General features: G+C 37.7%; 1 protein-coding gene across 1 annotated transcript in view; it reads right to left on the reverse strand.

Annotated features, from left to right (window-relative positions):
* Nucleotides 1–327: 327 nt before the first annotated feature.
* Nucleotides 328–14,203, reverse strand: part of CDH2 (cadherin 2) — a 116,592-nt gene continuing 102,716 nt past the window's right edge. The window contains 3 exon segments of the mRNA XM_065627310.1: nt 328–1,427; nt 1,429–1,530; nt 8,730–8,894. Of these exon segments, the coding sequence (XP_065483382.1) occupies nt 1,323–1,427; nt 1,429–1,530; nt 8,730–8,894 (372 nt within the window). The 3' untranslated portion in view covers nt 328–1,322.

Raw genomic sequence — 14,203 nt, forward strand, 5'->3', positions numbered from 1 at the left:
TCCAACAGTATCGAATGCTAAAGCAGTGCATGTAGCTTCTCACAAAACTTTGTATGTTTTTATTTACTACAGTCAGGGCTGCCCAGGCAGGACAAAAAAAAAGCCAAACCAAGCACCAGATCCAAAATTAGCATTTTATTCAGAACGTTGGGGTCAGAGGTGTATCATTCATATTCTGGTACACAATACAGAGGCAAAGCTGTTCTCAGAAGTCTCTCCAGTTTGAAAGCTTCATTCCCTTTCCCTCCCCGCCCCCAAAACATACTGTATATTTACTCGTGCCACCAGTATCAGGCCAACTGCCCCCCCGCCCTTTTTTTGGTACAAATTATGTAAAACTTTTGTGCTAAGAACTTTTCTCCCTCCCCAAACAAAAAAAATAATAAAAATAAAAATAAAAAAAATATTGAGTACTCTAACTACAGTTCAACAATTGAATCAATGTCACTTGTTTGCAACCTGTTTTGTAAATACTTTATCCATAACGAAAGATATAAACATGCAAAAACCTGAATCCATAGTCCAAATAATACATACACGTGTTCTGAAGTTTCTGCACTTCTCCACAGACTATGCCAATAAAACATTATGTACACATACAATTTTTTTTACAGTGAAGTGGGAAAAAAATACTAGAAATTAAAAAAAGAAAAAAGAAAAGTGTACATGGATTAAGACCAAAATGTGTCTAACATTCTAGCATAAGAAAAAAAATCAATTCTGCTACAAACTGGTGATATGAAAACTCCCTTTATTTGCAACCAGCTGCATAAGTTTTAGAATTTTAGTGAAAAAAAACCCCTAACATCTAAAACTAGAAGTAATGTACATTGTTCCACCTCATGGTCTTCTCTCCCAGATAATAAAATTGTTCCATGAGGATTTTTTTGTTTATTTTTAATCTCCTTATTTTAATAAAAGCAATGCGATGTAACAAAAGCATGTTGAAGCATATTGTGTTTCACCTTACTCCTCCCCACCCCAACATATTTTGTCTCTTTAATGCATCATTTCATAAATCAGTACCATTAAAGCCTTAAACATAAAACTAATTCCGATCTGAAAAAGGTACAAAAAGGCACATAAAATCCCAGTGCTTCTGTACTGTAAAATTCAAGTGTAACTGAGCTCAATATTTTTTTCCAAACAGCATTGGATCACTGATATTCCACGGAGCCCAAATTGGTTTGCAGCCTAAGCCAAAGCCTTCAGCAAGCACTTGTGCTAGTAGACTACAAAGTTAAAGCCTAGCTTCTGTATGCTTTTGGGGAATATCAGTTGAAATGTTTGTACTTGTCCAAAAACAAAGTCCACTTTGAAGTTCAGTCATCACCTCCGCCGTACATATCAGCAAGTTTCTTGAAACGCGGGCCCCAGTCATTTAGGTAGTCATAGTCTTGCTCACCACCACTACTTGAGGAGTTAACGGGAGCTCAAGGATCCAGCAGTGGAGCCACTTCCTTCATAGTCAAAGACTAAGAGGGAATCATATGGCGGGGCTGTGGGGTCATTGTCAGCTGCTTTAAGTCCCTGCAGGAAGGAGAGGGAGAAAAAAAAAAAAAGATTAAGTTCTGTATCTGAGAGGCAAAACATAACTGGAATATCACAGCTTAGTTATGTATCAACTGCCACTTTAGAAAACCACGTTCCAGTTCTTCCGCAACTCAGTTCAAAACAGGATTAATGTTTCTGTAACTTCAGCAAGAACTTATTTAAATTCCCTTTAGAATGGCCAGGTTTCCAGCACTACAGCACTGGCCATTTTGAATGTAGCTGCAAATACAGTTCTAACAAAACCTTAAGACAACATTGTGGCATTAGGACCGATGTTAATAAATGTACAGTTTCAGAGCTACGCAGCTCACAACCTGCGGCATGAGCAATATGGGACTGGTTAAACCGACAGATGGGGAGGGAGAAATAGGCATGTTTGCAAAGATTCACTTCAGCAGCCATCTCGCATGGCCAATAACGTATCCACTGACATTGCTGGCCTGCAGTCCATCTGTGTGTGCCAAAAGCCGTATTTAGCTCTGTAAAATGCCTGTACCCCTGTTGGCTGCTGGGAGAAAAAGATACAGTATGTTGGCTTAAGTCTTATGTGCTTTGCCATAACCACCCATAAGATTCCACCTGCTCTTCAGAAAACACACATAAACAATGACATCAAAACGAAACACATAATCACAACTATTTTTGTTTCCTTATTTTGAAGTATTCAAGTTATGAACACACAAATATTGGGTCTTCAGTAATTTTAAATTTCTACTCTCTAGAGCTGAATAACCCAAAATAAAACCAAAACAAACTGAACAAGAGGAAAGTAGGAAAAGAATCACACTTCTTTCAGAGAAAAGTCTCTTCCCTCTCTGTTTTCTTATGCAGGTTCGAACCTAAACAGTAAGTTTAATTTTAGAATATGAGATGGGTGCTCTGTGCTTATCCTCGGAAGATTTACAAGTTGAATATAAAAGGCTGAAGTCTGAAGTTAAAAGCACTCTTGTGTTTTGGATTTTTCAGCCTCACAGTTTCTTCCATAGGATTAGCGATGCCTTTTCAAGATCTGCTTTGACTAGGATCTACTCTGGCAGCCACTGACAAGGGATAATATATCTTCCAGAATTCCATAAGGCTGAGATTGTAAATTGCTCACTGTTAATTCTAACCAGGTTTTTTTTAACCAGTTTTATTTTTCGTTTTTAATGTTTATTTAAAGAATGGCTTTATTATACTCCAAATTATTTGAAGGACTGACTGTGCCTCCTTCAAATAATTTAACATATTCTGTTTTTGGAAAAGTATGTTTTACTCTCAAGTGTGTTTAGTCTAAATGTGACATAATGGAAACGTATGTTGATTTTTCTTCTAGAAATGCATAAATAGCTAAACCCATTAATTAAAGCATATGGCAATGATAAGGTAGAAGAAAATTCTGGATTTTTTTATTGCCTATCTAAAATCATTCAGAAGTGTGCAAAATGAACCTCAAATAATTTTGCTAATCAGTGGTGGAAAGGCCCAGCACATTTATCAAACTAATGACCTCTAATCAAGAACACATTTTGGACTTAAAATGATCGTTTCATGTAGTACAACATCAAGCAGGTTATTAATAGCCTGCATTAGAAGCATTATTTTGTATTATCTGATAAGAATAATTGGTGATGCTTGTTATCTCTGTCTTTGGAGTTTTCCATCCTGATGGCCATATTAAGGACAAAAGAATTTAGATTCCAAAAAGGCAACAGCAAGTGTTGGAAGACTTCCCTTATCTAGCTTCAAAGCTGGGAACAGTTCTAAGGCTTTTTCTCAATTTCTGATTCTGAAGCAGAAATACAACTTTACTTCTCAGGCAGTAACTGGCCTTTTAGTATTTCCATCTTCCCTTAAGACTGCTTGGGGTGACAGACACCTATGCTTTTCAGAAACAGGTGACAGGGCAGAAGAATAAATACCATTCGAGCTTAAGGAGTGCTGAGGTATGAATCCCGGGTATCAGTGTGTTAAATTCATTTAGAAAGTCAGCTTGGAGAAGAAACGCTATTTCTCTGCAGTTCTGCCTAGTAACAGCCAGCCAAAGGAGATACTAATTTATTAAAAATCAGCGAACCTAACAATTGACCACATCACTGCAGAAATTCTGATACCATCCATGGCAAGGCAGAAGGCAGCCTCTTTCCATCTTTTTTTTCCAAAGGAGAAGTTGGATTTTTTTTTTTTTTGCGATTTGCTGCTGGTATCATGATAGTATTTAAAAAGAGAACTGGTTTTGAGCTACAGACTTACGAGATAGCATCTCGCTAACAAATTCACTGTTTCAAAGGTTGTGCTTACTGTGTAATCCACTTAATTCAGAGAAGGTAGCTATGGGCCATGTTACATAGGTATTGAATCAACAGCACAGCCCAAGCTACACTGACATTTGCACCTATCCACCTATCTTCTATTTAAAAATTCCTCAGATTCACAGTATAATGACTGAACTTAGTCTCTAACTCTTCAAACGGCTACCAAGTTTTCTGTTATATTTGTGTGGCAAGTTACATACTGAAATGACAAAGAAATACCACAATTTTTTCCCTTTCCCTCTGCTAAGCATGTTCTCACCTACCCAGTGCACTGCTCCACTTTGCTGTTGGGTTCTCCAGCATGGCCTAAACTGAAGTTACTGGATGTCAGCTTTGGCAGTGAAATTGACTTACGAAGCTCCCTCTGGTTTCAGTATTGCCACCTTTTTTGCTTATTATGCCATCCCTTTCAGTGGGTGGTACCACAACCTGCTGTATTGGCACAAGTAAAAAGGCAACAACTGGCTGCCAAGAACTGCTTTTACTGCCATGGTTATTGTCAACCGCTTCTGAAGAGATCTCTCAGTTTTTCCCAGATGTGTTCAAGAATCTCAGAGCAGCAGAGTTGTTATAGTTATTTGGTTTACAGTTTCCTGATCTGAAAGTCCAAAGTTTTTACTAGATAGAAAAGCTTATTCAACACCAGAATTGCTGGGGCACACACTTGGGACCAGGTGATCCTGCTGGGAGACAGTGAATGAAGTCACATCTCCTTGCATTTGCCGTATCGCCAATGCACAACCAGCAGTCACAGAAGAACCATGACAATACAAAGGTCACCTTGAGACCTAGCACAGACTGAGTAGCAATCTCATTTTTTTCCTTTTCCTCTTTTATATATGTCATGGCAACTTTCACTAAGGAGATAAGGGCCAGAAGAGGAGAAACTACAGTGCCTTGACTGAGGAACAATGGTAACCTGAAGTTATACTTTCCTCAGTATGTGTAGCATTCTCAATTTGTCTCAAATCAAGGGAAAGCAAACCCCTCAAAATCTTGAACATGAAACATCACAAAATCTAATGCTTTTATTTTCATTAATCCTACTACTTAATCAGACTCAGCAGACTTTTGATGAGAAGGAAAGCAAGAATAGAGCCCTATAGGGAAATATGAAAATTGTTTAAATCTGGAACTGCTTTTTTAGTTTGCGAGAGAAAAGAGAAAACATCAAGGGACTCTGTTCTGCTTGGAGGTGGCACTGTATCGATAACCATTTACTAAGAATGAATTGAGGGTCCTCCACGTCCTCATGGGATGAGACCTGTAGTTTGTAATTTAAATTTAATTTACCTCAGGCTATGTCCTCTATTGATTAGAAATATATTCTTAGCCACAAACTCTCCACCACAATATAATTTGTTTAAGGTTTCTAGGGACAGCATAGGTGGTTCCTGAAAACAAGATTAACAAAGCTACTTCAAACAGGCCTAATTTATGCTGTCTTGCAAATCCTGACTATTCTAAGTGTTAATTATGCTCCACACTCTGCACGTTATGTTTTAAAAGGCTCAAAATGGAAAACAAGGTCTACAGAGGATTCTTAATAATACATGACTTATTTCACTGACTTGTTTGTACACTGGACTGGAAGAAAAGGAGGTTTTTCCCTTCCCTCCTTAAATAAGAGATTCATCTATCCATTGAAACAGACAAAACAAGAAAGTCCCCGAGGTCATTTAGCTTATGCCTGCAAAACATATTTGATTATAAGGCACCTCTGGAACCTTCTTATTTTAGAAAGTTCATAGCTAAGTATGTGTTATCTTAACTTCATATGTGTTATAAAAGTATTTGAAGTTTTTATCATACTTGTAACTTGTTTTTCAACTGAGAAGTCATTAGAACACTATAAAAAACTCACGCTTATGTATTTCTTATTGAATTAAGTAGATTCAATACAACTGATAACAGTTAGAAAATAATATACCAGAAGAAACAGAGTACTGCCAAAAGGAAAGAGACACAGTGACCAACTAGGTCTTTTTCACTTTTTGTTTCTACAGCTCTGTAATAAAAAAGGAAAAAAAGAAAAAAACCCCAACACTCCATGCTTGCTCAGTGATGGTATCTATATCCTCCAATATCTGAAAGCAATGACCTATTGTTCTTTTTTGTCAAAAGTTGGGAATAATTCAGAGGCTAATCTGAACAATGCTGGCCCTGTGTCTGAAGTGCTGGTGAGCATTCGACAGACTAAATTAATTCCCACACATGGGCCAGCATCCCAAAGGATCATGCTGATCAGCATCTCTGGGAATAGGGCCAAGTCCTGCAAAAGACCAGACTGATCTCCAGAAGTGCTGCATTTTTTCAAACCAATGAGGTAATGCAGACTTTGGTACCAAGGTACCAAAGCCTCTCTCTGCTCAGCTAGTGACTGCACTAGTTTTGCAGGCAGTTTGGGTTAGGGCTGCCCAAGGGAAAAGTTCTTTGCTTAATGATGTTGAAGCTGGATGCAAAGAGATATGAACTCTGCCCGTTCTTATCTTGCTATGTTGTTTTCACAGCTCAGCACATATTCTGTATGAACTGCCCTAAGAACGTTTGGTATGGGTTTTACCCAAGATATTTCTTCCATTTACTCCAGGTCAAACTGAGAGGAACTAAACAATTTGTCTGGGTGTAACCTTGCCAGGACTGCAGGTAGAATTCTCTGAAGAGAGTCTGAAAACCTGTGCAGCCTGAATACTTATGTTCTAGATGCTGATAACTTGGAAATTTAACTATAATAGTGAGTACCATGTGAAAGACTGACTTTTTTTTCCCCAATAAGACTTTCTAGAATCACATTTGCCATGGGAAATTTTAACATAAAACATGTATTAAGATGAAGCTGTTTTGGAGAAATAAAATCTCCGTTTTGCTCAGACTTCTGGCAAAACAGATAAAGCATGACCAACTTTTGGTGGCTGGCTGCTAGAGACAGGGTTAGGTGGAGTGCCCTGTAGTAAAACGATAAATTGCTGTGAAATCCTAAGGAAGAAATACCTTACAAAGAAAAAGAAGCTAAATGTATAAATACTTGAAACCTAGAAACGACATCATATAGTTCCTTTCAATCGGAGTATATAATTAATTCTGAGCTACCTTGCAGACAAGAAAATTGCCATGTTTTGTTTAATTTCATATATACCTCTAAGGTTAATTTTATTTCAGAGTCAATATTATTGACAACATTTTACTGTGTAAGAATAGCTGGCAAAAACTTCCTCTTTTGGGGGATGGCAAGGGGAATCATAAAGAGAAGTATTGATTTAATGCAATAGACGGCAGTAAGAAAATGACTCCATGCTCGTTTCTACTGTGATATAAACATATAGGGTTAAATCAGGACAGTGTGTACTGTTTCTACAGCTCCATGTGGACACATTGATGCTATAATCTTCAAGAGTGATAACCTACTGAAAAATAGTATTGCAAGAATAGCTTGCTAAGTAATTTAAAAATTGTAGGAAGCTGGACAAACTCCATCCCCTTTCTGGCTTTCCAGGAGAACCGCACTCATTCCTTTTGTTGGCTCTGTAGAGCTTGATAGCTGCTTTGAGGACAAAAAAAAAAAAAAAAAAAAAAAATCAGGGTGTTGAGGATCATGGGTTCTTCCTGACTGCCTGTCAGGTGGGTAGTGTCTGGTCACAGCTGTGTGAGAATAGGATGGGAAACTGTGGAAGAAGGTGAGGGAGCCCAAGTCCCATGTCTATTTTCCAGAAGCTGATTTTAATTGTAATATTTAGAAGTACAAGGCATTCAAAAATCCTCCTCGTTGAGACATGTCTTTCTAACACAGCTCTTTCCCAAACTTGGCGTCTCTTAAAATACAATGTGTTATGACGATATTTTAATGTCTCCTGCTAGTCACCTCCCTGTAGGTTTTCTTACAATTGTATCGCTCTATACCTTAACAGGAGCAAATTTAATTTTCTACAGCTTGCTAACACAAAAGCCTCCAGTATATTAGCCTGACTTTTCTTTAAAGCAAACAAGAATAAACATGTTTGTAAAAACAGTTCTGCAATACTTGTCCAGCGGTAATTGCCAAGGAAGAGATGAGAAAATTAGAGAAAATAATTAACTACCACTATTCATCTACAGAATATAGCTTATTTTTAAGTGGTAAATTTTGGCTTAGTATTTGTTTTCCTATAACCGGGAAGGCACAAGAAACACATTCTATCTTAAGTTCCACAAAACAAATGATTTACGACTGACCAGGGATAGAAATAATGAAACAAATATTTGTTGGAGCATTTCTTCCAGAACTGTAAAATGGTATAGTCTGAATCTTACTTACATTTATCTTTATTAGACTGAAGAATCAAAGATCATGCAAAGACTTTTAAAGCTCTATGACAAGTATTAAAAGCACTTACATAACATTTAATTTAGCTGCCCTGCTCACTAATCGTATTTGATGGAATTCTTTCGGTCTTATTGAAGGTACTCAATTTCCAGTATTATCTGGATTCAAAGGGTAATGTATGAGGAAAATGAAAATTAACTTCTCCCCTTATTAAATTACTGTGAATTAATAAATGAATTTAGGCTACACTATAATTTTGTTAGTCTATTTATTACTTGGAACCCATAGAATAATCCTGCTTGGAGATACTGTGGTTGCAGCTGATAACATATTATGAATGCAATTAATACAAACATACAGAAGTTAATTGATACATCTTCCCTTTCTGTTTGAATGAGTTAATTAGATTTGTCTGTACTTTCAAAGAACATATTTACTTCTATCTAGCAAGACAATTTTAATTGTCTAAGTAAGTTTTCAGAAGTTATTGTGTTCAAACATAGCAGCTACTCATGCAGAGTACAATTAGCAAAATATAAAAGCTTATCAGATCTTAGGAGGAAACTTTTTCTCTCCTTTACCTCATTAATGAAGTCCCCGATGTCCCCAGGATGAGGAGCAGCTGATCTGACTGGATACTGAGGTTCTGCATGGATTGGCCTTTCATCAAGACGTCTGATTCCAACAGGTTTGATGGCATCTGGTTCCACAGTGTCAGGCTGCTGGAGCTGGCTCAAGTCATAATCCTGCAAAATATGAAACAAAAACAGTATGTCAGGAGAATTTCGAATGATATCTGTCAGGGGGAAACATGAGGAGGAAAAAAGAGAAGATGTAAAGTATCATATCACCAGAAGACCTATTTTCAGGATTGTAATGCTTACTGACAGTAAGTCAATAACATTGTTATTTGCATACCAACAGGATGTTGATTTATAGTCCCTGAATCTACCATTTTTATTCTATTCTATCAGATTTGTAGAGCTTCTCATGTTTTCCATTGAGAAGCAAGGATTTGAGTAGTACTATTAAGAGACTAAACACTTTGCCTACTAATGATGATTTACTGCATAGAGCAAAGATGCCAAATTCAACTCTTCTTTTTCTAAGCAAATAAATGCCAGACATTCTCATTCTGAGAAAGAGGCAAGCGCACTGCTCTGCAGTGTTTTATAATACCTTCAAAGAATGAGTTTAAGACTCCTTGCGGATTTCATGTGGCTTCCCTAATATGCAAGCCAAAGGGGGGAAAATGTCATAAGAAATACAAAGCTCATCAGATTTGGCCTTAATTCTAAGCACTTTCTCAAGATTACTTGTGGATCTGTGCATTAAGTACTTGATGCTGCAGTTTCAAACTCTGGCAGACTGATGAAGCTAGCATAGCACTATGAATTCCAATAAGCAATATGTATGTATAGAAAAATTTTAATTAGATGAATGTTTATGTACTTTAGACAGATATGCCTGAATACTATTTGAACAGTGCGATGCATTTCATCATTGTCATTCACCTCACTGTTGTCATGTCTAGAAAGCAGTCATACTCTAGGATTCCTTCGCACAAGGCACAGGTAGAAATGCAGAATAAAGAACTGGGCTTAAAGGCTTAAACTAAAGACATTCATGAACTATCAGCAGACTGAGGCTCACACCAGCTCTCCTATATGCCACATACCCTGCCCCACAAATAATCCAAGCAGCTGAGGAACATCCTAAATAAGCTCCTTTATCATCAGTCTCTATTTTTCAGTAGTGTTGCTCTGGTAAAAATCTTATTTGTAATCTCAACTTGCTGAAAGCTGGCTGTGCAGAAAATTACATTTTCTTTGATTCCTAACTATCTGCTAAGGGAAGGAAAGCAAGCATTTACTTCTGCCATCACAGGATGTAGGTCCTTTTTGAGAGTATTACCTCCTGTGACCCCCAAACCAGACTTTTCAACAGGAGGAGGGGTCTGACAGCAGTGAAGGTAGTTTGCTGGAAGAACTGTGACTGTCAAAATCCACTACACCTTCTAATTTGTTACATGGGTCCACAGCTGACTGCACACAAACACACAGTCAAAAGAGGTGGAACAGCTCCACTGAGATCTGAAAATGCAGTTTCATATGCTTTAATTAGATTACAAGTTCCTTGGGGCAGAGCTGTAACTTCTACCCTTCAGTTCTTCATGTACCAAACAGAAAAATAAGTGATCTCCAGGAAGCAGTATGCATTGGAGAAAAGTAAACAGAACAGAACTTTTTATCCTTTCCCTTTATATTACATAAAATAAATCAAGCTAGTTTAGAGACGTGCTATCAGAAAATCCTATTAAACAGAGAAGGATGTACTTTTTAGAATTTACAAATATGTAACACAAGAGTGCTTTTCATACCCACCCAAAAGATGAAGGTAAAAACCACCAACAGGCAGAAATGAAAAATATCTTATTTCTTTTATACTAAGCATTTTGTTATAGACAAATTCAAATAGGTATGGTTAAATAACAAGGTATTAAAACCAGGAGAGCCTCTCTGGTCATTTCATTTTTATACAGATAAATGTGTTTTCCATCCACTCGCATAGGCATACATTTGTTTCTGATTAGTGGTCATACAGAAATGCAATTTGAATCAAGTCAGTCAGCCTAGTGTCTTCTCATCCTAAGGCCATCCTCTTGGGAGCATGTACAGTTTGAGTCACCTCCAGGCTCTACGGGAACAAAGACAGCAAAGATTGCCATCCGCAAGGCAACAGCAGTGCAGAAGGTGTCCTCATGTGGACTCCCACTTTGGTTTTCTTTTCTAGGATAATTTATGACACTGCCATCTAGCCTTCTATAAGACAAAATTTATTTTGCAGGTCTATTAGTGTCTGGACAGGAAAAGAAGATCCATAGTGCTTATTACAGCAGACTCTCAAATCTCTTGTATCATTAAAATCAATAGTAACTGTACGTCAGTCAGGCATGGCAAGTCATCCAACATCTCCCCAAACTGGCTCAGTGCTGTACAAGCACAGCATCATGCAACAACTCCACCTGTTTCAACGTTCTGTCTAAAGTCAACTCTACTCAATTAATGCAAAGTAAAAGAAAGAAAAATGTTCTAAAGAGCCAGGGTATAAGCTGTTCAGTGCTGCTGAAATTCTGTCTCTTCACTCAATACCGCATTCACAGCTAGAAAAACGGGAAAACTTTTAATGTATTACCTGAAGTTCCTGAACAGACTTTAAGGTTAGTCTAAGCAGAGTACGTTATGATAGTTAACTGCAAAAATGACAGCTAAATGGAAAACTACGGCACATCAGAGAGAGAACAAGACATGCTGGGGTAGGTTAGGAGAGCCAGCTTGGAGCAACATTCTGGGTAATTATTTTTACTCTCTAGATTCAGGACCACAAGTCAACAAAGTTTTGTCTTTGCTCCAGTCTTTTTGCATTTAACCTGTTCATAATTACAATCTGCTGAGGGACTAACAAGGAACAAGATTAAGCCTTCCATTCGAAACGTACCTGAACAAAAGCTGTGAGCACCTAATTCACATGGCTGCCATTTTTTGACAGATGTATTTATTTACACTGTTTAGCCCTAACTCCAGCAATTTTAGAACAAATACCTCTTTCCCTTCCTTCAATTTGGATTTAAGCAAATCCAAACAAAGGGTTTGAGTTTTCTCAAACTTCTGGACAAGTTTAGATCGCTGATGGAAGGGAGAACTTAGCATTAGTTTTTCTCTATTGGAAGGTTGCTAAAACATGTTAGTTTACTCCCATTTTGCATCTAACAAAAACTCAGGCCTTTAGAAACCAAAAATTTAAATTAGTCTGATTGTCCAAGCCTGCAGTCAACAGGGAAACAGAAATGCCCCATTCTACTACAGGGACCTAAGCGAAGCAAGCTGAATGATCTCTTGTCTTTCCCCTGGTTTATAAAAGGATCTGATTTCACTGGATGAGATCATACAGCTACCTTTTAGATAACTGGTGGTTGAAGAGATGACAACTTTAATGCTTTATCCTATACTCTTCTTTATGTAACCACCAGTACTTCTGTCTCTGGTTCTGGCATCACTATTTGGTCTTGCTGAAAAAAGCCCTGACATCTGCATTGAAGCAGAAAAAGTTTTGCTTTTGATTTGTTTTTGTTTTAAGAAAGAAAATAATGATGTACTAAAAGGGCATTTTATCAGAAGTTGCGTCTTGTGAAATTAAATAATCTAAAAAAACCCCCACAAAACCCCACCAAACTCCTCCAAGCTGATTACACTGACTTTCTTAGCTATTCACTTAGCTCTAGACAGCTTTAAGCGAAGACTGAGATCATCACTAGCTCCCACCTCACATTCCTGAAACGTGAGATCCCAGTGAGACAGTGCTAAATGTCAGAAACAGCTACCCAAGTCCTACAAATTAATCACCTTAACAGATGTGGAGGCAGAAGGGTCCAAAATCCCAAAAAGCACTTCTTTAAGAACATCTACACAGTAGTTGGAAGCATAGTGCAAGTATCTCAACTTGAATAGAAGAAACATCCAGAAGAGAAGAAACTGCCACTTTATATTTCCCAGTAATTGTTGATTTACAGAGAAACAAGATAATGCAGCCTTCAAAATCTCTTCCCTTAAACAACTACTTCTTGTGCAAGGCAGCTATTCATTTAGCAGCACTTAAGTAATAATCTCGCATACAGCAGTCAGCAGTTACAGCAGTAGGAGAGATTTCTTTAAAAAGTACCTTGCTTTCTGACTGACAGTTACCAGATTCTACAATCCCTGAAAAAAAAACCCCAAACAACAACAACCAAACCTGAGGCAACAGGCCAGGAAATAAGAGCTTCTAAGAAGCTTCTAGTTTTATAAAGCTAACTTCCCCCCTTCCCCACTGGATTAGCTGTTCTGGTTTCGTTTGCATTTTAGAAGATTTACTTCAGTTCCTGGCAAAAACTGAACAAAGTAAAAAAAAAATACAGTAACTGGACCTGCTTTATATGAACGCATACTGTAATATTATAAAGCACAACTGTGAACAGCAGAATCAAACCACAGCTCGGTAAAAGTATAATTTGGTATGCATATACAGGACTGACTGCTCCAGATAGTAAAACTCTGAAAATATTGGAATTATATCTAAATTGAGCTTTCCACTAGTGTTTTCACTAACACTGACACATCCTAGTACACGCGACCTGAGTGACGTATTCATTAATGATTTACGAATCAGGTTCCTCTGTTATCTCAGGGCTCTCATCATATTTCCTGGCCATTCATTAGACTGTGTCATACACTTTTCAGAATGACTTGGTTTTTTTTACTTTCTACAGAACTAAAGCTTTGGCTATGCATGAATACAGGCCTGGCCAGATGACTAATATAACAAAAGCACTATACTTGTTTCTCATTTTCAAAGGATGTAGCCTTTGCAAAGGAATATTGAAGTTCAAATCTGTCCCCATGCAAGAAATAATCAATTTAATTGTCACAAGATCACTTAATTTGATGGTGAGAGCTGAAAGTGTCATTCACTGAACAAAATCAGCTGCACTGAAAGCAGCATTGGCAGAAGTTTGTATTTCACCCACCCCTTTTACAGGATGGTGCCCAATTTTATTGTTAGCTTAAGAGAACAGAGCAAACCATGATGATGTACCTATGGATAAAACACATGTTCTGCTTTGCCTTTGTGTTCCAAAGACAATTAATGTCAACTCCAATAGAGAAATGGGATGGGGAAGCAAGGGAAGAAATATTTTACACAGCTGAATGTTCCCATCTGCCAAGGTCTTTTAAAAACAGAGAAAACTGAAGTGAAAAACAATCCTGCTACATCTTACCATTCTACCCCCAAACCCACTAAACCTCACCCTAAAAGCTATGAGAAATTCGCACATAAAATATTGCTCAAGTTCTGCAAAATGTTCCAGCCTGCCCTAAATCCTGTATCTGCTGAGATAATGAGACTCCAAAAAAGGCAAACACAGAGGACTGACTAGATGTAGGCTGCAGGTAGGAGGCCAGTTAAAATGCCTGCGCTAACAGTTGTTCTTTCTTTGCCACTCACTTTTTGATTATTT

The sequence above is a fragment of the Caloenas nicobarica genome, chromosome 2 (assembly GCF_036013445.1).
Source record: "Caloenas nicobarica isolate bCalNic1 chromosome 2, bCalNic1.hap1, whole genome shotgun sequence".
Taxonomy (NCBI): Eukaryota; Metazoa; Chordata; class Aves; order Columbiformes; family Columbidae; genus Caloenas; species Caloenas nicobarica.